This window comes from Ambystoma mexicanum, chromosome 8, assembly GCF_040938575.1.
Source record: "Ambystoma mexicanum isolate Mex_15411 chromosome 8, UKY_AmexF1_1, whole genome shotgun sequence".
In the NCBI taxonomy this organism is placed as follows: Eukaryota; Metazoa; Chordata; class Amphibia; order Caudata; family Ambystomatidae; genus Ambystoma; species Ambystoma mexicanum.
In genome coordinates this window covers 1,617,656,472-1,617,684,327 of record NC_090929.1, presented here as the reverse complement: position 1 = coordinate 1,617,684,327, position 27,856 = coordinate 1,617,656,472, and the positions used below count along the sequence as shown (strand labels likewise).

Genomic DNA, 27,856 nt, shown 5'->3' with positions numbered 1-27,856 from the left:
GGCCTTTTGTGTGGGGGACGCCAGCAAAGCCTGCCGGCTTGTTGCATCACAGAGCTTTTCATGCGCTTCAGGCCAATCAGAGCGGGCCTCCTGGAGCATAGAGGCGGCATGGAGTGCAAGAGTGTCGCGGGCCGAATCCAGTCGGTCTGTGGTGCTGGTTGCGGCGGCCATCTTAGGAGGGAGCTTGTGCTTCGTAGACTACCGCTGAAATAAGCCCTCAACCTCCTCCAGGAGGGGGGTCACATGTGCTTGCCAGGTGTCAGCGCTTGAATGAATGAATGAATAAATGAATTAAACAAATGACAGTCTATTTCATTGTGCTGTGAAATGAGAAATTTCTATGCATCAGAAAGCTCATTTGCAGGGTTTGAAAATTGAGGTACGTCCTTTCATCGACAGTCTTTTTTTCAATGGGTTTAAAAAAAATCAATGGAAAAACTCATCACAAAATATAGGGGGACAGGGTGGGAAACTGCATATAAGGTGTGGGGGGCAGGAATAGAGAACAAAAGGGGATCGGAGGCTAAATTTGATACATTTTTCATTGAAAAATATTCAATAAAAAAACTCATCGAAGAAAAATCAGTTGATGAAATGACATAGAACCAACTTTGAGGGGAGCCTGGAGCTATTTAGCTCCTGCTTGTAGCCTGGTTAGCTTGATATTGACTGCTACCAGGAGCTACTTCTGGCTCCCGAGGCAAACTGATGCCGAACAAGCACAACTATGTGAATTTAACCCTATACCTTTGGGACAATCTATAAATAAACATCGGGACACATCTATATGACATTTAAAGCATAAAGGGATCGTAAATGATGGACAAAATGATCAGTTTACTTCTTATGTTGAAGTTAAATTTGCAGAAGGCTATGTGCTAGCGCCTTGTTCCCCAGTGGTAGCTGCTCATCCAGCATTAATTTCCATCCGTGCATTTGTAGGTTACTGGTTACTTCCTTAGCAGAAGAAGTAAAAAAAGGAATTTCTACTCCAGCCTCGAGGTAACACACCCAAGGGAAGAAATATGGGACTTTGGAAGGTATGGGACACACTCTAAGAGCATAATAGAACACTAAATATGCAATAAAATTACCAGAAATTCATGTCCTTGTAAAAGGACATGAATTATAAGTTTTCTGGACATGGGCATTAATAATGGTGTTTAACCAGGATATCTCCAGGTTGTCCCTATATAAATATTTATTTTTTTCAAATTTCAGTTTTATTAGTTTTCAAAAGGTAGCAGTTTGGTAATACATATACAAACATTTTCCACCAACAAAACAGATAAAGATTATTGCAAAAAACAGCAACTGTGTATAGAACATATAAAGTCTTTGCGGAACACATATATTTCCAATAGCAACGTGGAAACCAATTGCCTACACCCTGCCCCCCTCCCCCCAATTCCCATGTCGCCGTCTGACGGGCTAGAAGACACCAGATGTTACATTAGAACTGTTTTCATATACATAACATAGGACACAGGAGCACAAAATGACATGTGAAATCGACATAGCAGACAACATGAACCATCGCATAGATTATCTCTGGGTGTAGTAACGCTCTGCACACATTCTGTTTATGTGAAATATTTAGCACGAAATTCAGACCATGCATTCTCAACTGTGGTGCAATCCCCCTGCAGGGCCGCAGTCAAATTGTCCATTCTGTATATGTTCACTGCAACCCCCAACCACTCTGTTTTGCTAGGGAGCTTGGGTCTCTTCCAAGCCATGGTGAGACAGGCTCTTGCGGCCATAAGAAGGCCTTGTATCATTTTGGGTGCTTTCAAGGTTGTGTCGTCCGTTTCAACCAGGCCGAAAAAGAATCAGGAGTGGTTGTTTCTCCCATACATCCTCATCCAATTCCTTGATCCAGCTGAGAACCTCTGACCAATAAGCTTGGACCACCTCACATCCCCACCACATATGCCAATAGTCTGCTCGCTTCCCACAGCCCCTCCAGCAGTGTGGGTGTACCCCTTGGTACATTTTAGCCAGCCGGATCGGATCATACTGCCATCTATACATCAACTTGACGGCATGCAATTTATATTGGCAGCATATAGATGATTTTGCCGTTCGTCTACAAATTTGTAACCATAAGTTTTGTGAAATCTGCCTGCCCATATCTGATTCCCATCTGTTCTTGAGTGTGAGGGATGGTGTAATATCGACCTCAATCAACACCGAGTACATTGCTCTAATTACACCTCTGGAGGTCGTACAGGGTTCGAGAATTCTCTGGAACGGGGTGAGGTCTCTTTGTAGCTGATCTTTCCATATCGCCCTTGTCATCACCCCCTTGAGTCTAAGGTAGAGGAAAACCGAAAGCGAGCCTATGCCAAGTGCCTCCTGAAGCTCCTGAATAGTAATGAAGGTGCCATTCCACCAGAGTTGACCAGCCCTCTCCAATCCCGCGTCATACCAGGTGTCATAGCTCAATGGGTCTGGGATTGCATCCCGGATCCCTGGCGACCAGAGGTGTCCCAACGGAGAGGGCCATGCTGTAACTCCCACCATTTTCTTGCCTGGCTTCCATATTGCCCATATCGTTCAAATAATGGGGTGATTTTTGACACTATTGCGTAGCTGGGGACCCGGAACCCATAGCCATTCACCCAGAATGAAAGGGCGAAGATGGTAATTGTCCAAGGCTATCCATTGCGGTTCTGACTGCTGTCTGACATGCGGAACAAGCACACGCAGCTGGGCTGCCCTATAATATGTTTCTATGTCCGGGAGGCCTACCCCTGCATTGTCTTTTCGAAGCTGGAGCAAAGATCTGGGGACTCTTGGCTTTTGATTTTGCCACAGGAAGGGTAAGAGGGACTTTCTAGTTTCCATAAAGTATTCTTGGGGCATTTTGATGGGGAGCATTTGGAACAAGTAAAGTATTTTGGGAAGAATCACCATTTTTATTGCGTTTAGACGGCCCAGCCAGGAGATGGTGAGTCTGGACCACCTTTGGATGTCGTTTTGAAGGACAAGCGACAGAGGGAGGAAGTTAGCCTCATATAGGGAATCCAAGTTGCGTATAACATTGATGCCTAGGTATCGGAGTGTGGAGAGGCTGACCTTTACTCTTAGAGGGGCAAAGCGCTTCGACTCAGAGTCTCTACTTTTATCAATTGGGAGTAGGATAGACTTTCCAGTGTTCATTTTCAGGCCGGCCAGTTCGCCATATTCTTCGATTATATCGATCGCAGCTGGGACATAATTCAGATCAGTTAGGTGTAGTATTGTGTCATCAGTGTAGAGGCCTAGTTTATACTCGCGATCACCCACTATGATTCCCTTAACTTTACCATCGTTCCTTAACCTCTGCGCCAGCAGCTCAAGGGACAGTACAAATAGTATTGCCGACAGTGGGCAGCCTTGCCTTGTTCCCCTTTCCAAGGGAAACCAGTGTGAATAGCCTCCGTTCACTGCCACTGACGTTGTGGGGGATGTGTACAGTGCTTTGATAGCGCGGCAGAGCTTCGGCCCGAGCCCTTTCCAGACCAAAACCCTTTCTAAGAAGTCCCATGACACCCTATCAAAGGCCTTCTCGGCATCCAATGACAGAAGAGACGGATCCCCTCCCATTCCCTGTGCCTCATGAACTAGGTGAAGTGTTTTCCTCATGGTATCCGCACCCTCCCAATAACGAAGCCAACTTGATCGGAGTGTATTAGTCGAGGTAAGTGTGATTCAAGCCGGGCCGCAATGACTCTAACATATACCTTAGCATCAATGTTGAGAAGAGAGACGGGGCGATAGGAGCTACAATATTTGGGGTCTCTACCCTCCTTTGGAATGACAGCAAGCAGGGCCTGAGAGAAGGACGAGGGGCTTGGCCTGTGTCAAAGATGTGATTGAACAAGGATGCAAGGAAGGGGGCAATGAGTGCGGAGAATGTCTTATAAAAACCAGGTGTGAAACCATCATCCCCAGGGGCCTTTCCCGTCTTCAGGCGTTTTATAGCTTCCGTGACTTCCTCTTCTGTGACTGGTGTGTCTAAGGATTCGGCCTCCACGGATGTGAGCGTGGGGATCTGCACTTCTTCGAGGTATGTGTCAATACTCTCGGGAGGAGCGGGAGAGGGTCCCATGTATATAAGTCTTCATAAAATAAGGCAAATGCTTCTTGTATTCCTTCGGGGGATGTTACTACCGTGTCTGTGAGGGTGCCATCAGTCCTCTCAATGAGATCGACCCACCTCTCTGCCTTCTGTGTACAAAGAAGAGCTGCCAGGAGGGCGTCTGCCTTGTCGCCTTTTTCATAATATTTTTGTTTGAGGTATTGTAGGATTTGAGCTGTTTTGCCCACGATAAGTATTTTCAGCTCCTCTCTGAGCTGTTTAGCTTCGGCAAGATGCTTGGGTCTCTCACATGGGGAGGACTGTGCTAACTTTTGGGCTGTGGAGAGCTTCCCCCTAATATTCTTTTTTTTCGGGCCTCCTCCCTAATGAGCACCCCCCTCCAAGTGGCCTTGGCTGCTTCCCATACGGACGTCTTCCCAACCTCTCCCGTGTCATTTGTGGCAAAGAATTGATCGATTTCAGTTTCAAGAGTTTCTTTGAAAACCGAGTCTGCCCATAAGGAGTCTCCATTTAGCATTCCGAGGGGCCAGGTCGTTCCAGCATATGGCCACCGTAACCATGTCGTGATCCGACCATGCCGTGGGGTGTATATTCACGGCGCGAAGTATTCGCAGGAGGGCATCGGAGAGGAAAATGTAGTCAATGTGTGTGAGTGTGTCATGAGGGAGGGAGTGAAAGGTGAAGCCCCTATCCGCTGGATGCAAATGGCGCCAACTGTCAGTGAGGCCATATAGGTCCAGGGTTAATTTGATTTCAGCTTCATCTCGGGAGGTGGGTGGATCGTGTGCATCTGACCTAGTCTGTCTATCCACAGAGCTGTCCATCCATGTATTAAAATCTCCACCTAGCACTATGTGTCCCTTGGCCATGCTAAAAACCTTCTCAGTGATTTTGTGGAGGAACCTATTCTTCCCATGGTTAGGTGCGTAGAGCGTGGCAAGGGTGACAATTGTGCCTCGAATGTTTCCCACAACCACGAGAGCCCTTCCTTCCTTGTCTGACCAAGTCTCAAGAGCCGACATCCGAAGGCCCCTGCGAATTAAAATCCCCACTCTCGCTTTTTTTGAGATACCAGAGCTCCAGTAGGAAGGGCCCACCTCATGTGATGGAATCACCATCTCCTCCCCCCCATTGATATCGTGTCTCCTGCAGAAAAAGAACATCTACGTTTGACGACCTGAATTCTCGGGCCACCATGGATCGTTTCGTGGGGGAGTTTAATCCCTTCACATTAAGTGTGCATATTCGTAGTGTGTCGTTAGAGAGTATAGACGCCATCTTGAGCGTCATGTGAGTGCTTAAGCGACCATGTCATCTGCATCATGGTCCGTGTCGTGCTCGATAATGCAATGCATGGTTCATTTCTCGTGCGTCTGGTCTCCGCGAGTCCTGAAGAGCCAAGGAGAGACCCTTCCAATTCGCACTTTGACCGTTCATGGTCCCACTTTGTGTTCTTCAGCCCCCCAGGTCCGTCTTCTCATGGATCATATGTCTTCTTCCCAACCCACCCTTTCCCCCCCCCCCAACATTCAGCGTCCGACCCGTCCAGGTTGACATTACCCAGTCGGCCTCGGACCACCAATGGAAACCGCAAAACAAGCGGTCCTATCCCAATGTAAACATATTTAACAGTGAGCCCCCAACCGTGCAATCTTAACACCACAAAAGCAACTTACAAATATTAATTCTGACCCCCTTCTTTGGCATTGTTCCAGTGTCCGTTTTACCCCACATTTCCACCCTGATCCCCTAAACATGCAGGCCCCAGTTTGTCGAATGCGTAACAGAAGTTAAACAATTAGATCTAAAGTCTGACCCTGGGGTCGGGTGCACTGTTGGTGCATGAACTCCCCCCACTACCATACCAAAAACCCTCCACTTTATCGCGGGCGGCGCCCGAGCACTCAGCTTCATCCATACCAATCACCCCATTGTACCTTTGCCACGTGCAGCTTAACGTGACAGTCTGGAATCCGGGTCAATGTTCCATGTCTTGTGAATTGTTCATTCTCCGGAATTTTCTGGATCCCTGAATTCTCCTGCGCCGTGGGCCCTTAGTGCGCCACTCACCCTCACCTCTTTTCGATTCAGCAAGGGAGGGTCCTTCTCCCTGGGGACCTAACAGGTCCGCTATACAGTCCGCAATGTCCTTTTCCGAAACGGATAACCCCACCGGTACCTGATACCTTTGTCCTTCAGCATCCGTGTAATTGGGGAGCATTTCTTCCTCATTGCCAACGTGAGCGATGATAAATCTTGGTAGATTGAGATATTCGCTTCGCCCAGGGAAAGTTGTGGTGCGTGTCTGGCCTTTTCTAGGATCCTAGCTCTGTCCGCGTAATTGTGAAAACAAGCCAGTATTGATCTCGGGCCTCCTGGTCTGCCTCCAGCCCTATGGAGGCAGTCAATTTTGGGTTCATCCACTAATTCATCCCTAAATAGGAGCTTAAGAATGGTGTGTTGGGTCTGTTTTAGGTCAAGGTTGGTTTCGCCTTCCTTTTCGGGCACGCCGAACACACAAATGTTGTTACGGCGCTCTCTGTTTTCGAGATCGCCAACCTTTAGGCGTATTTCTTCTTCCCTGTGTTCTATTTCTGCAATGCGGTGATCCATTTGTGCCTCCAACGTGTTCAGAGAGGTTTGGTTGGGCTCGACTTGTTCCAGCCTGTCGTCCATTTTGTCCATTCTTTGTGTGATTTTATCGATTTTGCTGCCTATATCTGCTCTCATGCTTCTCATCTCGGTAAGCACGTCAGCAACATCTGCCTTGGTAGCAGCAGCGTCAGATCCTACAGTCGACATCTTGGACTCGGCGGGTGGCCTCAGGGATTCGTGGGTTGGTGTAAACCTATATTTCGCCAATTTGCCCTTAAGGTACATGGGTGGCGGGACCCCAGTGGCGAGGTGCGTGAGTCACAGCTATACACAGATAGCCCCCCGAGAATGGTCTATTGGGAAGTATACGCTTGTGTATATGGGCTTTGTCCTCCAGTGGCGAAGCGTGATGGGGGGATGTTATTAAAAGCTCCGATAACAGATAGCCCCTCTTATGTAATTAATTGCCCCTCGGATCTTCCTGCTTTATCCAACTGGGGAGATACCCATGGTGTAGGACAGCACGAGGCTCCAGGGCAGTACCCAAGGAAGTGAGATATCAGTCTGAGGCCTCCGCAGCGCACCCCCGGCTGGGTGCCGGGGTACCGTCTCCGAATCTTGTAAGTTCAGGAGTATGCGTGGGTTCCAAGGAGGGCACACGCCCTGACTGACAGGGGCCCAACCCTCTTTTGTGGCCTGTTTAAGATCTTCTAGCGCCCTTAATAGGACCGGAGGCGCCTTGGCTTGCTCATTCTCTCCGGGGTCAAGGTGCTCTGCAGCCCCCCAGCCAAGTTGTGACTCGGGATGCGGGAGGAGAGTCCACACGTGAAGGGCCGGGACAGTTTCGAGCGGATGGAGCCGGTCGTCTCCTTCTAGAGTGACCGGGGCACGCGCTCGTACCTGAAGAGACAGCGGCGACCGCGTAAACTGAGCCCGCTCCACAGCATTCCTCCCACGGGTGCACCCGATGCCCAATCGGGCCCCCTGTGGGTCCCCGGCACACGGGGGTGGGGGAGTGCATACCCGTGCGCCTGTACTTGTCGGTGGGCCCTGGGAGCGGTGTGCGTCGCGGAATTCTCCCTGGTTCCGTGCGTATCACGGCTCTGCGGTCGCAGGAGGGCGCGGCAGGATCTCGCAGGCCTGCCCTTCCTTTGCACGCCCAATCTTGCAAAGGGGGTTTCTCCACGAAAAAAGCGCAGTTTCAGTCCGGGTTTTCTCCCAGTATGTCCTGAGCACTCCCAATGCTTATTTCCGTCGAGGTTGTGGCCGGGGGGGGTCTCGTGGTCGGGGCTCAATCCACTTTTTGGGACCCTTGCGCGGAGCCTACACGGAAAGTAATCCCATACATGTGCCCCCTGGTGGCCGATCCCCAATATACATTTAATGTTCCACGCTCCTAGATATTTGGCCGGGAGGATAGCTCAGGGGCAACACGGTTATCTTGGAAGCAAGACAACACATAGCAAAACAGGTTCGAATTTCCGGTGTAGTGCTTAAAAACTGGCTCCAGTATTAAGCTCATTACGTTATAAAAAAGCAATTATAATTATGCACCCACAGCACAGCCCTGGGCACAGGAATTCCCCCCCCCCTCCTTAAAACCCTCCACAACATGTTTTAGGACTGGTGCAATTATATAAACAAACTCTAGTCCTAGACTACGTGGGTGAAGTGTTGTATAGTGGCTGGAAAAAAATATTGTTTACCCAACGATGTTTGTTTTCAGCGCTCAAAGCACTGCATAGCCAGTCAATAAGGCCTCTGAGCTCGGGTGCGTTGGCGCTCAGCATCTCCTACTGGCAAGCTTGATCCAGCTTGGGCCATTATGACCTTGACAACAGCCCTGCACCCAACACTTCCCAGTGACTGATGCCACACAACGCCACTGAGTCGCATCAGCAGCCAATATTAGAGTAGAACCCTCTGCGCTCTCCAGACCACAGTCCATCCTTGCTACATTGCTTGCCCTCATCCTGAAACACCCTGTTGTTCCATGGGTCCTTGCTTTTTCAAGTTTTTGTTTCTCTTCTCTTTGCAGTCTTCCTGGCTTTCCACGTTATCTCCTAACCAAACGGCCTGCACGCTGCTATATTGCATGAAAAAACGGCCTCCTTTGATCCAATTGTCAATAGTTTTTTTTTTTAATTTCCAGTGGTATTTTAGTTAAATACAATAACTTTCTACACTATGGGCCTGATTCATGGAAGCATTTTATAATGGTGCAATCCCATTGGAAACACTCTGTGGATCAGGTCCTATATGTACACATAACTTATAACCACAAACACATGGTATTACCAAAACATATCAGTAGATATCGAAGTTATAAGCGAAATTCTGCAAATATGTATCATACGCTAGTGATATGCCACGACGATGTGTTAAGATGGCGAGCGCTTCCTAGTAGAAAGGAGGAGTTGCAGTACCTGCCGGTCTTCGTCTTCCTAGGAAGACCCTGCCTAACCCCCTCTCAACGGCAATGACAGGAGTTGATTAAATCAAAGCAACAGAGCAGATCTTGAAATTTGCTGCAAAGGAACCTAATTAAATATGTCTGAGGTTGCAGCAAGGGTAAAATTTGAGTAGCAAACTATACTAAGCATTTCTTTCCCGAAATATAGGAGATATTGTTGCACAAGTCCCATCGCAGGTCTCTGCGTTTATGTTGTACCTTTAAAAGCATGAAATCCAACCTCCAGTGAAAAGGCCATCGTTTTCGGTCATTAAATTCTTGGCAAGCGTTCACGTGTAGTACTGAGGTTGTATTAGTAAATGAAAAATGAATAACTCTTACTTAACCTTGTTAAATGTTGTAACTTCCTATCTAGGAAAAGCGCCCAGATGCCCCAGGGTTAGGTGCGCTATATAAATAACAAAATAAATAAATAAATCGTATTTCGAATGACCATACCAAGCAGGCCCAGAATGGTGTCATCATAAAAAGTATACATTTTTATATTTAAAATTCTGCGCCTTAATTCCAGCGCGGTCGGCAGGGGGGCAAGGCTGAGTTCTAAGTGAATGTGTTGTACAGGAAGGCCAGGAGGCCAGACCAGAGTAGAAGGCCATAGTCTACCTTCCAATTTATTAAGCCATTCTCATTTCATTTGAAAGCAAGTTTCCAGACCACACCTTATTGCTGGCACTATACCAGCGTTGGAGACCTTACAAATCCATCTCATGAATAACCCCCAGTACATCTCGTAAAACCTTTGACAAAAGAGAATCTAACCTCTGCTTTTGCAGTGATATATTCCTAAGTGCTGCCATCAGTTTTTCCATTGCTGAGCTGCACAGCCAAGTATTTAATGGACCCTGCTTGCTAGTCAGGGGTACCTTTTATTTCTCAATAGTTACTCTATGTGATGTCCTTAATGGCAAATACATAATTTTCGTTTTTTTAAAGGAATTCCTAGATGATTAGTAAATGAATATGCAAGTAGTGCAATAAGAGACCACCTAAGGCCCGCCATAGTGCGGTCCATTATCCCAATATCGTCCGCGTACCCCACTCATGTGACATGGATCCTGCCGATCTGAGGTGGGAAATTATTCATTACGTTGATGACCACAGGCATATCTACGATATGAAGGTTAAACAGCAAGCAAATGTTTACACAATTATTCATGTATGATTGTTGTATCATATTAAGCAGAATCACCGGTATGCCCCACTTGTGTAATTCATTCCATGATAAATTGCGCTCAACTCCATCGAATGCCGTGCTAGTATCCATGAATGCAACAAGCATGGAGGCATTCGCCATTTTTCACATGTTGTATTGAGAATTGTAGGACTAAAATATTGTGTCATCTCCTACACCCAGGGGTACTTGGGACTCCTCTACTTTACCAGATGCTTTGATGCCAAATACAAAAGTCACTTATTTTTAGAGGTGATTCATGTCCGCCATCAAAAGTTGAGAATAATTTTCTATTTTCTTTTATCCTTCAATTTGTCAATTTGTCTCTCGGGTTATGGCTGCTTTCCTGATTCCCTAACAGTAGGTCATGGATCTCCTTTACTAAATAAAAAAGACTTAATCTAGACATTGGATGTCTGTCCAACCATCGGCCAGTCACTCCTTTGCCATTTCTGGGCAAGTTTTTGGAAAGAGTAATCTTTGATCAATTCAATGTTCGGATAAATGACCAAAATCTGGTAGCTCCATGCCAATCTGGTTTTCGAATTGGTTGTAGCACAGAAACAGCCACCCGGCACATCCTTGATGATGTATATAAAGTTTTAGATGATGGTGGCTCCTGTGTATTAGTGCTGCTCGACTTATCTGCGGCTTTCGATACTATTGAGGATGGAATTCACCTTCAGATCTTATTCCATCGAACAGGCATTAAGGGGCGTATTATTCACTGCTTCCAATCACTCTTGAATGCAAGACGACAAAAAATAGTTATGGGTCAAGCCCGCTCTGGCCTCTTTTCACTACCTGATGGAGTTCCTCTGGGGAGGGGGGGCAGTTCTTTCGCCCCGTCTTCTGAATATATGCATGGAACGATTGGTTAAATTGGCATTGAAACATGCATTAGAAATGCATTACTAAGCTGACGATGCACAACGTTATCTCAGATCGTCTTCTTGCAGGGATAGGGTGCGCATTCGTGAGTGCCTAGTAGACACCAAAGCATGGAGGGCCACTTGTTTTTCAAACTGAACTTCCCTAAAATTGAGGTTTTTTTCAGCACGCTCCCCGTCTATCGCCGTTTTCTAGTTGGTTTGTTAATGCTAATATTTCTGAAAACTCCTGCTGTTTTTTCCCCAGTCGTGAAATCATTGGAGTTCACTTTGGATCCCCGTTTATCTTTAACAGCACATATTACCCTGAGATCTGTAAAATCTTTCCTTTCAGTTATGCACTTTTGGGTGTTGGTGCAGTCTTCGGTTTGAACTCAGATTGATTTTGGTAATTCTATACTAGGTGGTCTTGCCCAATCTTCCTTGGCTCCATTAAAAGCGTTTCTTTCATGGTGCTGCCCGCTTAATTCATGGTGCCAGGAAGTTTGATAATATCTCTCCCATTTTAAAGAATGTACACTGGTTATCAATAGATTCGAAGATTGTTTTTAAATTAGTGTGCCTTGGGCTTAAAGCCATTTATTTTCAGGCATTCTCTGACGAACTGAAGATCTTGGGGAGTCTAGAGGTCTGCGCATTCGCGGTTCCCTTCATTTACAAGTTCCTTAATTCAGAAGGGGATTTTCTATGAAAAGGTCTTTTACAGGTTCCGCAGTTTCCTGCTGCAATGGCCCTTCCACCCAATTTACGTAAGATCGCTGATTACTTGAAATTCAGAAAAGCAGTGAAGACTTGGTTCGGGAACTCTGTGTGTTAATTGCCGTGTTAGTTTTCTTATGTGGTGAATTCTTTGTGCCCTGTGATTTCATAGATTTTGTAATTTTATATTTTGTTATGTTGCATTATCTCATTTTGTTTATGCTTGTATTCTGCAAGGCGCCCGAATGCAATTGCGCTTTGTTTGCACTTTAAATAGTTTTTTAAATAAATGAATACATAAAAACAGCTCCCAAACGCCAGCAGATGGAATTCGCCATGTGTCCTGATCCCAGAGCAGTAGTTTGGCAATCCCGGTAGACTACCAGCCTGACAGTCCCAGTGGGCTTCCAAATTGAGTATCGTAGCAGACTTCAGGTTTGATATTCCCAGTACACTGGCTCTGTTGTCAGATTTCCCAGTACACTTCAGTTTCACACTTCTAGTACAGTCCCAGTTTTAATACCAAGTTCCCAACCCCACAGCATAATGAGGCCATTGTTATGGGTTTTCTGTACCATTGATGCATCAATGAGGGTTTCGTGACAGCCCAGGTTTTCATTATTGCAGTGCACTGGCAATTTTGTACACAGAGTTTGGCAATCCCAGTACACGTTCCAAATGTGACAAAATCCGGGCACACATACTTTTTGGCTATCATAATGCGCACGCCCGTTCTGACAGTCCCAGTCAGTACAATACCAGTCCACACCCCAGCCTACACCATCCCAGTAAGCAACCAGTGATCAAATTTCCAATGCATTACTAGTTTGCAGACCTCAGAATAGTCCCATGTGGTACAGTTCAGTCTATAGCCTTTTCCGCTGAGTGGGCGACAACAATGGGCCCGGGGCCAGGCTTTGAGGCAAGAAGCTACATAATAACCAATGCTTAATATTCCATAATTCAGCATTGGGTCACGCCAGCTGTCAAAGTGTTCATGGTTCCCCAGTTCTGTGGCAATGACTAATTTCAATCATTCTTTGTATTACCTGAAATATTTGACAGGGGTCGTAGCATGATGGGAAGACGCCATATTGCCTTTATTGTCCAAATGTTGTCCTCTTGTGCTGGCAGATCCTGCCAGATTTCACAATAAGCATAGACAAGGGAGAAAGAAAACTCTAAAGTGAAAAGGATTACTACACTGACTTCAAATTGCTGTCTATTAAACGGGTCAAGAACATGACTCCTAGTACCTTTGTGTTTGAGATTGAGGTCGGGTGCGAGGCATATCAAACCCACCGACCAATGATTCTGCCCCGTCCTAGGGATTTGTGCAGATGACAAGGGAGCGGATGTAACTCCACATAGAATTAACAGTGAGAGTGTTAAAAGGTGTATGGAGGGTGGGGTAAAAGGAAGAGGGGTAGGGCACACTGAGAGGAGGGTTCAGATACAGTGGAACATTTAGGGATAGTGAGATTGGAAACAAATAGTTAAGTAATGAGAATGAGGTTGAAGCGAAGGGGAGTGGGGAGGAATTTAGACGCCACTGGTAAGGGATTTTAGATACTTAGAGAGAGGGAATTTGGAAACATCAGGGAAATAGATATTTGCCACAAAACTAAAAGAAAATGGAACACAAATAAGTAAGTGATTAATTTACAGGACAGGTGGAAAAGTTGCAAAGCTTGATTAGGGTGGAAAGGCAAGTGATTCATTCACAGGACAGGTGGAAGTGTTGCAAAGCTTGATTAGGGTGGAAAGGCAAGTGATTAATTTACAGGACAGGTGGAAAAGTTGCAAAGCTTGATTAGGGTGGAAAGGCAAGTGATTCATTCACAGGACAGGTGGAAGTGTTGCAAAGCTTGATTAGGGTGGAAAGGCAAGTGATTAATTTACAGGACAGGTGGAAGAGTTGCAAAGCTTGATTAGGGTGGAAAGGCAAGTGATTCATTCACAGGACAGGTGGAAGTGTTGTAAAGCTTGATTAGGATGGAAAGGCGAGTGATTCATTCACAGGACAGGTGGAAGTGTTGTAAAGCTTGATTAGGATGGAAAGGCGAGTGATTAATATACGGGACAGGTGGAAGAGTTGCAAAGCTTGTTTAGGGTGGAAAGGCAAGTGATTAATTTATAGGACAGGGAAAGAGTTGCAAAGCTTGTTTAGGGTGGAAAGGCAAGCGATTAATTTACAGGACAAGTTGGAGAGTTGTAAAGCTTGATTAGGGTGGAAAGGCAAACGATTAATTTACAAGACAGCTGGAAGAGTTGCAAAGCTTGATTAGGGTGGACTTAATCTCAAAAGGCACATGAATATTCTGCTCTAAAATGTGCCCTTGAAAACTCGCTCAAATGGTTACGTTGCTATAAGGGTACTTTTTTTGCAATAGGCAATTTAAAGAGAAACCAGCCAACCATACCTCTGCATTTCACAGATCCCGGCAATCTTGGCTGCCGTGTATCTAGTTAAAGGGAGAACACAATTGACGGCCAAAGCAGTGGTCGACGTTTACCCAGAGAATTAGGCTTTGTCAGTGTCAGCAATGACGTCCAACTCCCTTAATGAAAACTTTCAGCCTTTTTCTAGTGATGGGTTGGGTGTCTATTGATGTAATCAAGATGTCTCTTGCTTCCAGAGGACGGAGAGCCGGTCAGCAGCTCGTATGAGTCCTACGATGAAGAGGAGAGCAGCAAGGGCAAGACCTCTTCCCACCAGCACCAGTGGCCCTCCACGGAGGCCAGCATCGAGCTGATGAAAGAAGCCCACATCTGCGCCTTTCTCTGGAGGAAGAAGTGGCTGGGGCAGTGGGCTAAGCAGCTCTGCGTCATTAAGGACACGCGACTCCTGGTAGGCAGTGTCCGCGTCTACAGCTTATATTGCCAGATGATTGAGGCAGCCACAGATGGAAAGTAGCACAGACTGGGTGTGTCTACCTGGTCATATCTGTTTGGATGGTCTAGATGCTTGTTTCTTCTAGCACAAGTTATATTCGTGGCTGTTCTCATTGTGACTTGTGGTACAAGGAATTGAGGCCCAGCAGATGCTTATAACTGGGCCATGTGTACCGCTACCTGTACTAGCCGTTACGTATATTATGCAACAACTGTAATCTTTGCATGTGCCAAAGTCACCAATATTGCATGCTTATTTTACGAGAAGACTTTGATTTTCAACATATAGAAAATGTTTTTTTTTTTAAACTATCTTGAAAACGCTTAATGGTGTTCCATACATGGCCCTTTCCTCTAGTCACAGCTATGCTCTCCCCTCTTTAATATGGAACAAAAAAGATGGAGAAAAAGAAGTGTCTCTTGCAAGCGGGACCAGACCAATCTCTGGTTGAGCTCTGCAGTGGATAAAGTCCTATGCAGTGATAGGAAGCCAGAATGAGGGCCCGGGAGCAGGGCTGAGGACCAGACCAATCTCTGGTTGAGCTCTGCAGTGGATAAAGTCCTATGCAGTGATAGGAAGCCAGAATGAGGGCCCGGGAGCAGGGCTGAGGACCAGACCAATCTCTGGTTGAGCTCTGCAGTGGATAAAGTCCTATGCAGTGATAGGAAGCCAGAATGAGGGCCGGGGAGCAGGGCTGAGGACCAGACCAATCTCTGGTTGTGCTCTGCAGTGGATAAAGTCTTATGCAGCGATAGGAAGCCAGAATGAGGGCCGGGGTGCTGGGCTGGAGGACCAGACCAATCTCTGGTTGAGCTCTGCAGTGGATAAAATCCTATGCAGCGATAGGAAGCCAGAATTAGGGGCGGGGAGCCAGGCTGGAGGACCAGACCAATTGCTGGTTGAGCTCTGCAGTGGATAAAGTCCTATGCAGTGATAGGAAGCCAGAATGAGGGGCGGGGAGCCAGGCTGAGGAACAGACAAATCTCTGGTTCAGCTCTGCAGTGGATAAAGTCCTATGCAACGATAGGAAGACAGAATCAGGGACGGGGAGCCGGGCTGGAGGACCAGGCCAATCTCTGGTTGAGCACTGCAGTGGATAAAGTCATATGCAGCGATAAGAAGCCAGAATGAGGGGCGGGGAGCCGGGCTGGAGGACCAGACCAATCTCTGGTTGAGCTCTGCAGTGGATAAAGTCATATGCAGCGATAGGAAGCCAGAATGAGTGGCGGGGAGCCAGGCTGCGGACCTAACCAATCGCTGGTTGAGCTCTGCAGTGGATATGGGGTGGATTGGCCAGTAGGGCCAGTAGGGAACTCTGGAGATTTCCCAGTTGGGTTCTGCACCCTCGGCAGCTTTTCTCTAGTAACCTCTTTTATTTACACATTTTCTCATAGGAAAAAGGGTGGGCTTGCTTAAAATGTGTAATAGGGGACCACATTATTTCCAAGGCCTTTTTTGCTTCCCAGTCCACACCTAGTGTAGAGTAAAGACCACAGAACGACAAGTAAAGATAAACACAGAAAGACAAGTAAAGATAACCACAGAAAGACCCATCAAGATAACCACCCTCAGATATGTACCCTACTTATATTTGACACATTCAAGACAGCATAGGGCTAGCTCAAAAAATCGCATGCACAAAGTATGTTTCAGGTGAAATGTGGTGGCAGTTTTCAATTGAAGCACATTTCCTAACCACTGGAGTCACAAATTCTCTCCTTGCAGAGTAGAGTAAAAATGATGGTGTGGTTGAGTAGACTGTTGAAAGGATTGCACGGTTTCCACTAGGGAGTCGTCTAGAGAGGGGCATGATTTAATCTAGAGTGTAGCACAGAAAAGCTGGCATGGTTCACCTAGGACTTAAGTGTAAAGTGGAGTGCATGGTCTACTAGAGAGCAGTGTTGAAACGATTGTATGGTTTCCTCCAGAGTAGTGTGCAGGGAGGATTTAATGGTTTGCTCCTATGTATGGAAAGGATGGCCTTCATTCCTTCAGAGTATTGTTGAAACAATTATATAGTATCCTCCCAGAGTAGAGTGTTCATGTGATTGCATTGTTTCCTTCATGATGAAGTGCAAACGGATGGCATGGTTTCCTTGAGAGTGCAATATTGCTAGGATGGCTGGGGCGCCTCTTGAATACACCATAAAAAGGATTGTACGATTCCCCAAAGAGTAGAGTGTAGGAGGTATTCCCTGGTTTCCTGCACAATACCGTGTTAAAGGCTGCCATGGTTTCCTCCAGACTGAAGTTTTAAAATATGCTAACGTTTCCTCCAGAGATGGGAGTGATAGTGGGATGAATGGTTTCCACCTTTAATAGACTGAAGGTTTCCCCCAGAGTAGAGCGTGCAAGGGATTCCATGCTTTCCTCCGGGATAGTGTTGAAAGCTGGTATGGTTTCCTCCAGACTGAAGTGTTAAAGAATGCCAAGGGTTCCTCAAGAGATGGGAGTGATGGTAGGATGAATGGTTTCCACCTTTAATAGACTGCAGGTTTGCCCACGAGAAGAGCGTGCAAGGGATTCCATGCTTTCCTCCGGGATAGTGTTAAAAGCTTGTATGGTTTCCTCCAGACCGAAGTGTTAAAGGATGCCAAGGTTTCCGCCAGAGAGGAGATTGATGGTAGGATGAATTGTTTCCACCTTGAACAGTAGGTTTCCCGCAGAGTAGAGCGTGCAAGGGATTTGATGCCTTCCTCCGGGATACTGTTAACTGATGGAATGGTTTCATCCAGTGGGAGTATTAATAGGATTGCACAGTGTTTTCCTGAGTAATACGTAGAAAGGAGTGCTGGTTTCCTCTTGAATACACTGTAGAATGCATTCCTCCAGTGTAGAGTGTACAAGGGCTTCCATGGTTTCCTACAGAATAGTGGTAATGGATGGCATGTTTTCCATCCCAGTGAGTATTGGTCTTTTCCTGATTAACGTGCAGGTTCCTCGATAATACAGCGTTACAGGTTGCCATGATTTCCTCCAGAGCAGTGCATCAGTAGGATGATATCATTTCTTCCTGAGTAGATTAAGAAAGGATTGCATTCTTCCTGCCTGAGTGGTATATAGCATGTATTGCATAGCTTGTTGCTGAGTAGAGTGCAGAAAGAGGGTGCAGAATTGCTTCTTATGTGTAGAGAAGAGCGTAGTGCATGGTATCCTGGGTGATAGTGTTAAACGGTGTTGTAATTTCCCCCAGAGTGCAGTACTGGTAGGATGGCATGGTTCTCCAAAGAGCAGAGTGTTAAAATGATTGCCTGGTTTCCCGCAGAATTCAGTATTAAAGGATGGCATGGTTACCTCCAAACTGCAGTAGTGTTAGGATGGCATGGTTTCCTAAAGAGTCAAGTGTTAAAGGGATTTCACCGTTTCCCCCAGAATTCAGTATTAAAGGGTGGCATGGTTTAAAGGGATTGCACCGTTTCCCCCAGAATTCAGTATTAAAGGGTGGCATGGCTTTCTCCAACGTGCAATAGTGTAAAGATGGCATGGTTTAGTACCGGTTGCAGCATAGTTAGGATGGCATGGTTTAGTACCAGTTGCAGTAGTGTTAGGGTGGCATGGTTTCTTCAAGACTAAGAGTAGCCTTGAAGGGACTGGATATTTTCCTCCAGAATTCTGTATTAAAGTATGCATGGTTTTCCCTGGCACACAGTAGTGTTAGGATGGCATGGTTCCTTCGAGAGTAGTGTTGAAGGCACTGTATAGTTTCCTCCAGAATTGAGTATTAAAGGATGGCATGGTTCTATCCAGGGTGCAGTAGTGTAAGGATGACATGGTTTCTTCAAGAGTCAAGTGTTAAAGGGATTGCACGGTTTCTTACAGAATTCCGTATTAAAGAATGGCATGGTTTTCTCCAGCATGCCGCAGTGGTAGGGTGGTATGGTTTCTTCAAGAGTAGTGTTGAAGGGACTGCATAGTTTCCACTAGAATGGAGTAGTAAAGGATCACATGGTTTTCCCCAGCATGCAGTAGTGTAATGATGGCATGGTTTCTTCAAGAGTTGAGTGTTGAAGGGATTGCACTGTTTCCTAAAGAATTCAGTATTAAAGGGTGGCATGGTTTTCCCCAGCGTGCAGTAGTGTAAGGATGGCATGGTTTCCTCAAGAGTTGAGTGTTGAAGGGATTGCACTGTTTCCTAAAGAATTCAGTATTAAAGGGTGGCATGGTTTTCCCCAGCGTGCAGTAGTGTAAGGATGGCATGGTTTCTTCAAGAGTTGAGTGTTGAAGGGATTGCACTGTTTCCTCCAGAATTCAGTATTAAAGGGTGGCATGGTTTTCCCCAGCGTGCTGTAGTGGTAGGATGGCATGGCTTCTTCAAGAGTCGAGTGTTGAAGGTATTGCACTGTTTCCTCCAGAATTCAGTATTAAAGGGTGGCATGGTTTTCCCCAGCGTGCTGTAGTGGTAGGATGGCATGGTTTCTTCAAGAGTAGTGTTGAAGGCACTGCACCGTTTCCTACAGAATTCAGTATTAAAGGGTGGCATGGTTTTCTTCAGCGTGCCGTAGTGTTAACATGGCATGGTTTTCTCTGGACCTCAGTAGTGTTAGGATGGCATGGTTCCTTCGAGAGTAGTGTTGAAGGCACTGCACCGTTTCCCCCAGAATTCAGTATTAAAGGACTGCATGGTTTTCTCCAGCGTGCTGTAGTGGTAGGATGGCATGGCTTCTTCAAGAGTCGAGTGTTGAAGGGATTGCACTGTTTCCTCCAGGATTCAGTATTAAAGGATGGCATGGTTGGCAAGGCCTCCCCTGGAGAAAAGTGTGGAAAGAACAGCATGTGTAGAGATGGTAGCATGGCATCCCTCAGAGTGCAACGTGGAATGCATGTTTTCCTTCAGGGCATAGTAATAGAACAGCATGGTACAACAAAGGGAACACTGCCCATCCAGGTCTTTCCAACAAAATAGGTTGTGGGTGGACTTCATGGTGGAGGTCATTGCCAGTCCTGGGCGTGCATTTTACTAATCGTTGGTGCCCGGGTGCGATAGTCCAATTTGTTGGGTTGAAATTAATGAAGAATGCAGCAGCTCCCAGAATGCATCAGTGTGTTACATACATTACCAGGACTAGAGAAGTAGGACTGGCCAACTAGTCACCTGTATTCACTTGGTCACACTGCCAGTGAATGTAGAGCCTAAGGTTGCCTTTGTTGTTTAGATGTCCTTGGAGGATGACGTCCAAGGTTACCTCCAAACTCAAGATGGTCAAACCAGAGAACACGTGACATGCTCTTCATTCTGGGCCTCTGGTGGGGTCCCAGGAAGGAAATATCTCCTGAAGCTCAGAAAAGCCCTTAAAACCTGATCCTTTTAGAAATGCCCTCTCCCGTTTAATAAAGGATGCTCATTAAATCCATGTCATGGGCTTTCATTAAAAAAAAGTATCGTATTGTAGGAGTTGTGGTTTCCCTTAATGTCAGTTCCCCCGGATATCAATAGTTGGCAAAAGGAAAACTAAGGGTGGAAACTATTGCCCCAGTGGCATGGGGAACCTGCCCACCCCCTATATGATCTAAGTGGTGGGGGGGTGAAAAACCAACTGATCTGCTCTCTTTTAACCCCTTCTCTGCCAGTGCTACAAGAGCTCCAAGGACCACTCTCCGCAGCTGGACGTGAACCTGCTGGGCTGCAGCGTGGTCCACAAGGAGAAGCAGGTGCGGAAGAAGGAGCATAAGCTGAAGATCACCCCGACCAACACCGACGTGATCGTGCTGGGGATGCAGAGCAAGGACCAGGCCGAGCAGTGGTACAAGGTGAGTCTAGGACCGGGGGTCCTTCGCACACTGAGGTTGGACCCCCGTTGGGTCTATTGTTATTTAATGGAGCAGGATATTTGCTGGTCCTGGCGAACAGACTGCCACAATTCTCAATCTTTCTGACGGAAGTTGCCATGGATTTTAAACTATTCCCCCAAATGTTGACCTTACAAATGGGTATTTTAAATGCTGTCAGTTGGCGGGCGACAGGGGGGGCGGGGGGGCATATTTTTGGTTAACTTGGCTTGCGTAGGTGAGAGGATATAGTGGCCAGGCGCTTACACAGTGCGTCTCTTCGGACGTGTGGTACAGAGGACTTGGAGTGACTCTTCGGACGTGTGGTACAGAGGACTTGGAGTGACCTCCAGTTGTGGCTGCCGTCACTGTGAATTCCAGAAGCGAAGTTGTCTTGTGATATGGGGCTAGAGTTGTGTCCAATTGTCTCAGACTCTTTATAACGTGCTTGTATGCCACGGGGCTCTAGCACGATATGAATAAACTGTAACATAACAGGACAATCTGCTTGCCGTGGGAACCAGATGAGTTCATGTGTCAACTTCTGTCTTCTTAAAGCCACTGTATGGCCACGAGGGGATGGAATGTCCTTTCACGTTTTATCTGTGACATACGTGGTCAGGGTCTTTACATCACAGAGGTGGCTGCTTGTCGGTGAACTTCGGGCAGAGGCATTGCTAGTGGGGGCTAAGGGGGCTATAGTCTGGGGTATTTTGGTTGTAGCCCCAGATAGAAGCTCAGGTTCTACAGCCAAAAGGCTAGCTAGCCCCGAGTCCTGAGAGTTCCAACATTGACATAGCCCCGGATGTTTTCCAGACCTAGCAACACCCCTGGCTGCAGGTGATGAGGCTGGACTGTGGTCAACCCCCACCCCCCGAGACTCCTTTCAGATCCAGTCGCTCAGCACCCCAGCTGCTCTTGAGATGCCCTACACAACCTTGGCACCGAAACCAGACACTGCCACTGATGCTTGTGTGACCTTTATGTCTATTTATTGCAAAAATTATCCTTTCTCAACCCCCACCGTAATGGCTTTCACGCAAAGGGAGTTGTGAGAAGGATGGTTGTTCGCTCCCTTTCCCCTGCCAACCTCCCCTTTCTCCTGCTGCTTTTCTGGGAACACCACAGAACCCCTGTCCATTCCGCCTCACTTACCCCCACTCTCCTCTTCCGGGGTACACATATGGAACTCCTGCCACTGTCCCCTCTCCCTCAGCCCACTCACTCTGCCCTCACCGCTGCCCAGTCTACTTGCCCCCCTCCCGGCCCATCCCTCCGCACTCCCCACTTACCACTCCTCCTCTTCCAGTGCTCGCCCGGCCGGCCGTGTCCCCATTCAAACACCATGTATGCTTCGCACTGGTTTCCATGCGAAACACCCTCTTGCAATGTATCGGGTATGCCAACTTCAAGGTGTTCTGATCATCTTGGGAGATCCGCTGGGGAGGGACCGCTCTGAAAGGCTTGCACTTTATATTATTATAAAAGTGGATTGGTTTTGTGTAAATAAATAAATTGCCCCAAGTTAGGAATTTCTTTTAAAAAAATGTAAAAAAGGGCGAAATATCATGAAACAAAATGGGACCCAGCTATTTTTTTTTAGAGAGCGAGAAACACATTTTATTCGGTATGCACCATAAACAATATAAAATGATACCCTGACCTATATAGAGAATGCAGGCATGCACCATAAACAATATAAAATGATACCCTGACCTATACAGAGAATGCAGGCATGCACCATAAACAATATAAAATGATACCCTGACCTATACAGAGAATGCAGGCATGCACCATAAACAATATAAAATGATACCCTGACCTATACAGAGAATGCAGGCATGCACCATAAACAATATAAAATGATACCCTGACCTATACAGAGAGTGCAGGCATGCACCATAAACAATATAAAATGATACCCTGACCTATACAGAGAATGCAGGCATGCACCATAAACAATATAAAATGATACCCTGACCTATACAGAGAATGCAGGCATGCACCATAAACAGTATGAAATGATACCCTGACCTATACAGAGAATGCAGGCATGCACCATAAACAATATGAAATGATACCCTGACCTATAGAGAGAATGCAGGCATGCACCATAAACAATATAAAATGATACCCTGACCTATACGGAGAATGCAGGCATGCACCATAAACAATATAAAATGATACCCTGACCTATACAGAGAATGCAGGCTTGCACCATAAACAATATAAAATAATACCCTGACCTATATAGAGAATGCAGGCATGCACCATAAACAATATAAAATGATACCCTGACCTATATAGAGAATGCAGGCATGCACCATAAACAATATAAAATGATACCCTGACCTATATAGAGAGTGCAGGCATGCACCATAAACAATATAAAATGATACCCTGACCTATACAGAGAATGCAGGCATGCACCATAAACAATATAAAATGATACCCTGACCTATACAGAGAATGCAGGCATGCACCATAAACAATATAAAATGATACCCTGACCTATATAGAGAATGCAGGCATGCACCATAAACAATATAAAATGATACCCTGACCTATACAGAGAATGCAGGCATGCACCATAAACAATATAATATGATACCCTGACCTATACAGAGAATGCAGGCATGCACCATAAACAATATAAAATGATACCCTGACCTATATAGAGAATGCAGGCATGCACCATAAACAATATAAAATGATACCCTGACCTATATAGAGAATGCAGGCATGCACCATAAACAATATAAAATGATACCCTGACCTATACAGAGAATGCAGGCATGCACCATAAACAATATAAAATGATACCCTGACCTATACAGAGAATGCAGACATGCACCATAAACAATATAAAAATGATACCCTGACCTATATAGAGAATGCAGGCATGCACCCTAAACAATATAAAATGATACCCTGACCTATATAGAGAGTGCAGGCATGCACCATATATAAAATGATACCCTGACCTATACAGAGAATGCAGGCATGCACCATAAACAATATAAAATTATACCCTGACCTATACAGAGAATGCAGGCATGCACCATAAACAATATAAAATGATACCCTGACCTATATAGAGAATGCAGGCATGCACCATAAACAATATAAAATGATACCCTGACCTATATAGAGAGTGCAGGCATGCACCATAAACAATATAAAATGATACCCTGACCCTATACAGAGAATGCAGGCATGCACCATAAACAATATAAAATGATACCCTGACCTATATAGAGAATGCAGGCATGCACCATAAACAATATAAAATGATACCCTGACCTATATAGATAATGCAGGCATGCACCATAAACAATATAAAATGATACCCTGACCTATATAGAGAATGCAGGCATGCACCATAAACAATATAAAATGATACCCTGACCTATATAGAGAATGCAGGCATGCACCATAAACAATATAAAATGATACCCTGACCTATACAGAGAATGCAGGCATGCACCATAAACAATATAAAATGATACCCTGACCTATACAGAGAATGCAGACATGCACCATAAACAATATAAAAATGATACCCTGACCTATATAGAGAATGCAGGCATGCACCCTAAACAATATAAAATGATACCCTGACCTATACAGAGAATGCAGGCATGCACCATAAACAATATAAAATGATACCCTGACCTATACAGAGAATGCAGGCATGCACCATAAACAATCTAAAATGATACCCTGACCTATATAGAGAATGCATTAAAAAAGTCCAAAAATTTCAAAAAGCTCTAAAACATCTTCCAAATTCCTCTTTCACAAATGTTAAAATATGACACATACAATCCTCATTTGGAATGCATGATTAAAAGTGTAGGTTCAGCATAGCATCTCCTATTTAAGCAATATTAACCGAGGCAGTGGGCCGACCCTGCCGGTAATGTTATACCGCCCAATATAAGGGCCCGAGCAAAGCGAGCGTTCATTAACGCGGGTGGCCGTGCTGTTACGGACAGCGTCGGATAAAGCGCTTTCATGGCTGCGCAAAAAGTGGGTCCTGGACTGATGTACCCACAAATTCTATGAAGAACCCAGATAAATGAATGGTGCCTGCCTGCTGATGGAGAATGTATCATAATGGGGTGCAGCCCAAGAAACCTACCCCAGGCAGGATCCACTTTGGAGATCATTATGATATGATATTGTCTCTGAAAAGCAGAAGCTTGTCGCGAAATCGGGGATTACTGCTTCTGGCCATACCGTGGATCCCCTTTGGAGATCGTCATGGTCTGATATTGTCTTTGAAGAGCAGAAGCTGGTCGCCAGATTGGGCTTTACTGCTTCTGGCCATCCCGTGATCCCCTTTGGAGATCGTCATGGTCTGATATTGTCTCCGAAGAGCACAAGCTGGTCGCAAGATTGGGGTTTACTGCTTCTGGCCATCCTGTGGATCTCCTTTGGAGATCCTTATGGTCTGATATTGTCTCCGAAAAGCAGAAGCTGGTTGGAAGATTGGGGTTTACTGCTTCTGGCCATCCCATGGATCCCCTTTAGAGATCGTTATGGTCTGATATTGTTTCTGAAGAGCAGAAGCTGGTCACCAGATTGGGGTTTACTGCTTCTGGACATCCTGTGTATCCCCTTAGGAGATTGTCATCGTCTGATATTGTTTCCAAAGAGCAGAAGCTGGTCGCAAAATTGGGGATTACTGCTTCTGGCCATCACGTGGATCCCTTTTGGAGATCGTCATGGTCTGATATTGTCTTCGAAGAGCAGAATCTGGTCACCAGATTGGGCTTTACTGCTTCTGGCCATCCCATGATCCCCTTTGGAGATCGTCATGGTCTGATATTGTCTCTGAAGAGAAGAAGCTCGTCGCAAGATTGGGGTTTACTGCTTCTGGCCATCCTGTGGATCCCCTTTGGAGATCGTCATGTTCTGATATTGTCTCCGAAGAGCAGAAGCTGGTTCCAAGATTGGGGTTTACTGCTTCCGGCTCTCTCGTGGACCCCCTTTGGAGATCGTCATGTTCTGATATTGTCCCTGAAGAGCAGAAGCTGGTCGCAAGATTGGGGTTTACTGCTTCCGGCCATCCCGTGGACCCCCTTTGGAGATCGTCATGTTCTGATATTGTCCCTGAAGAGCAGAAGCTGGTCACAAGATTGGGGTTTACTGCTTCCTCCCATCCAGTGGATCCCCTTTAGAGATCGTTATGGTCTGATATTGTCTCAGAAGAGCAGACGCTGGTTGCCAGATTAGGGTTTACTGCTTCTGGACATCCCGTGGATCCCCTTTGGAGATCGTCATGGTCTGATATTGCCTCCGAAGAGCAGAAGCTGCTTGCAAGATTTGGGTTTACTGCTTCTGGCCATCCCGTGGATCCCCTTTGGAGAGCGTCATGTTCTGATATTGTCTCCAAAGAGAAGAAGCTGCTCACAAGATTGGGGTTTACTGCTTCTGGCCATCCCTTGGATCCGCTTTGGAGATCGTCATGGTCTGCTATTGACTACGAAGAGCAGAAGCTGGTCGCAAGATTTGGGTTTCCTGCTTGTGGCCATCCTGTGGATCCCCTTTGGAGATTGTCATGGTCTGATATTGGATCCCCTTTGGAGATCGTCATGGTCTGATATTGTCTCAGAAGAGCAGAAGCTGGTCGCAAGATTGGGGTTTACTGCTTCTGCCCATCCCGTGGATGGGATTATACAACTTCTGTGTCCCGTTTACTGCAAACCCTGGAAAATGCAGACTTTTATTAATTTGGACCCCTTTTTCACCCCATATATATGTGGGGGGATGAGTACAGTATGTAATGGATGAAGGGCGGGCCTCTCCCCTCGCATGTTTATGGGATGAAAAAGGGGTAGAAATAAAAAAATGTTCGCATTTTCGGGAGTCACAGTAAACTGGGTGCAGTAATCACATAGATCCCCAGAGGTTGCCGTTTGGAGATTGTCGTGGTCTGATATTGTCTCTGAAGAGCAGAAGCTGGTCGCAAGGCTGGGGTTTACTTCTTCTGGCCATGCCGTCTTGGGTCGCTCTTCTTCTTCTTTATTGTACATAATTTTCACTTCCCTAACTCCTAGGATGAAATTGCACCGCTATTAGGTAAATCCCTGGACCCTCTTATTTTTCCTAATGTCATAGATTGTATTTTGTATTTGTTTTTTGACTTTTTCTAGAGTTGTTTTTCATTTGTTCTGTTTTGTTATTATTCTCTGTAACACTTAAGGCTGAATAGCCAAAAACACATTTCTAATAAATTGTAAATTAAAAATCAATCAGCTGGAGACCTGGTTGGGGGATTGGGGCAAAAAATGTGGAGGCTTTTGCTACTTATAACGAAACGTTAGTGGGGTTAATCCCAGAATATTTGCCACAGGTGTCACTAAGGACAATCTCCCCATCCCAGACGGAGTAGCAAAACATATAATATGATATGATATGGCATTTATAACACGCCTGTACACAAGTGTTTCTAGGAGCCGCAAGACAAGTGAGGGAAGACAAAGGGAGGACAAGACAAACAATCCTACTGGGCCTTGTGCTATCGGATCGTGCAAGTGCGACAACGAGAAGTGCAGGGGGAGGAGAGGGGAAAGTGCCAGGGCAGCACGGCTCTGAGTAAGTGCAAGGTGGCAGAGGGGCTATAGAGGTTACAGTTACAGCTCCTGCGGTAGGCCAGAAGGCAGTGCAGAGGAAGACTGGTCCTGGAGGAGCCTGGTACCCAGTGGGACACTGAGTGAACCAAGCAACCAGTCGGGGCAGCAGACAGGTCGGTCAGCAGGGGAGCGAGAGAGAGAAGGTAGAGGAGAAAAGGAGGGTCTTCAGCTGCTTCCAGAACTTCAGGTGGTCTAATTTAATAAAGACATTCCTGACAGCTCGCTGTTCGATACCTATGGATTTCCTGTTGAGGCGAGAATCGCAGTTTCCGGTGCACCACACTGTGATAATCAGATGGACATGATAAACAAAGTATCTGACCATTGTGTAAATACAAAATACAGCTGTCCTCATTTCCCACAGGTTGCTGGGTTTATTCCAGGTGCTACAAGTAATAAAAGGCGCTTCATTGGACCAATGTCGAACCGCAGAACAGGCGGTTGAAGGCCCAGAGACCCCCTGTGCGTGGTAGGATTAAATAGCATAACGGCACAGCTGTGCAAGAAATTTTTTTTCCTCTGAAAAGGTGTAATTTTGGGCTCTCGCTTGCAATGGGCCCAGATTTACTGGACCAAAATGGCACTTTTGGAGGCCTTATTGTAGAACCTTATTGTAGAACCAGCCTGGTATAATTGAT

General features: G+C 46.1%; 1 protein-coding gene across 3 annotated transcripts in view; it reads left to right on the top strand.

Annotated features, from left to right (window-relative positions):
- AFAP1L2 (actin filament associated protein 1 like 2) overlaps positions 1–27,856 on the top strand; it is a 921,662-nt gene that overhangs the window by 668,669 nt on the left and 225,137 nt on the right. For all 3 annotated transcript variants that reach the window (XM_069611872.1, XM_069611871.1, XM_069611873.1), the window contains exons 6-7: positions 14,555–14,766; positions 20,380–20,559. In XM_069611872.1, the coding sequence (XP_069467973.1) occupies positions 14,555–14,766; positions 20,380–20,559 (392 nt within the window). The remainder of the gene's footprint in view (positions 1–14,554; positions 14,767–20,379; positions 20,560–27,856) is intronic.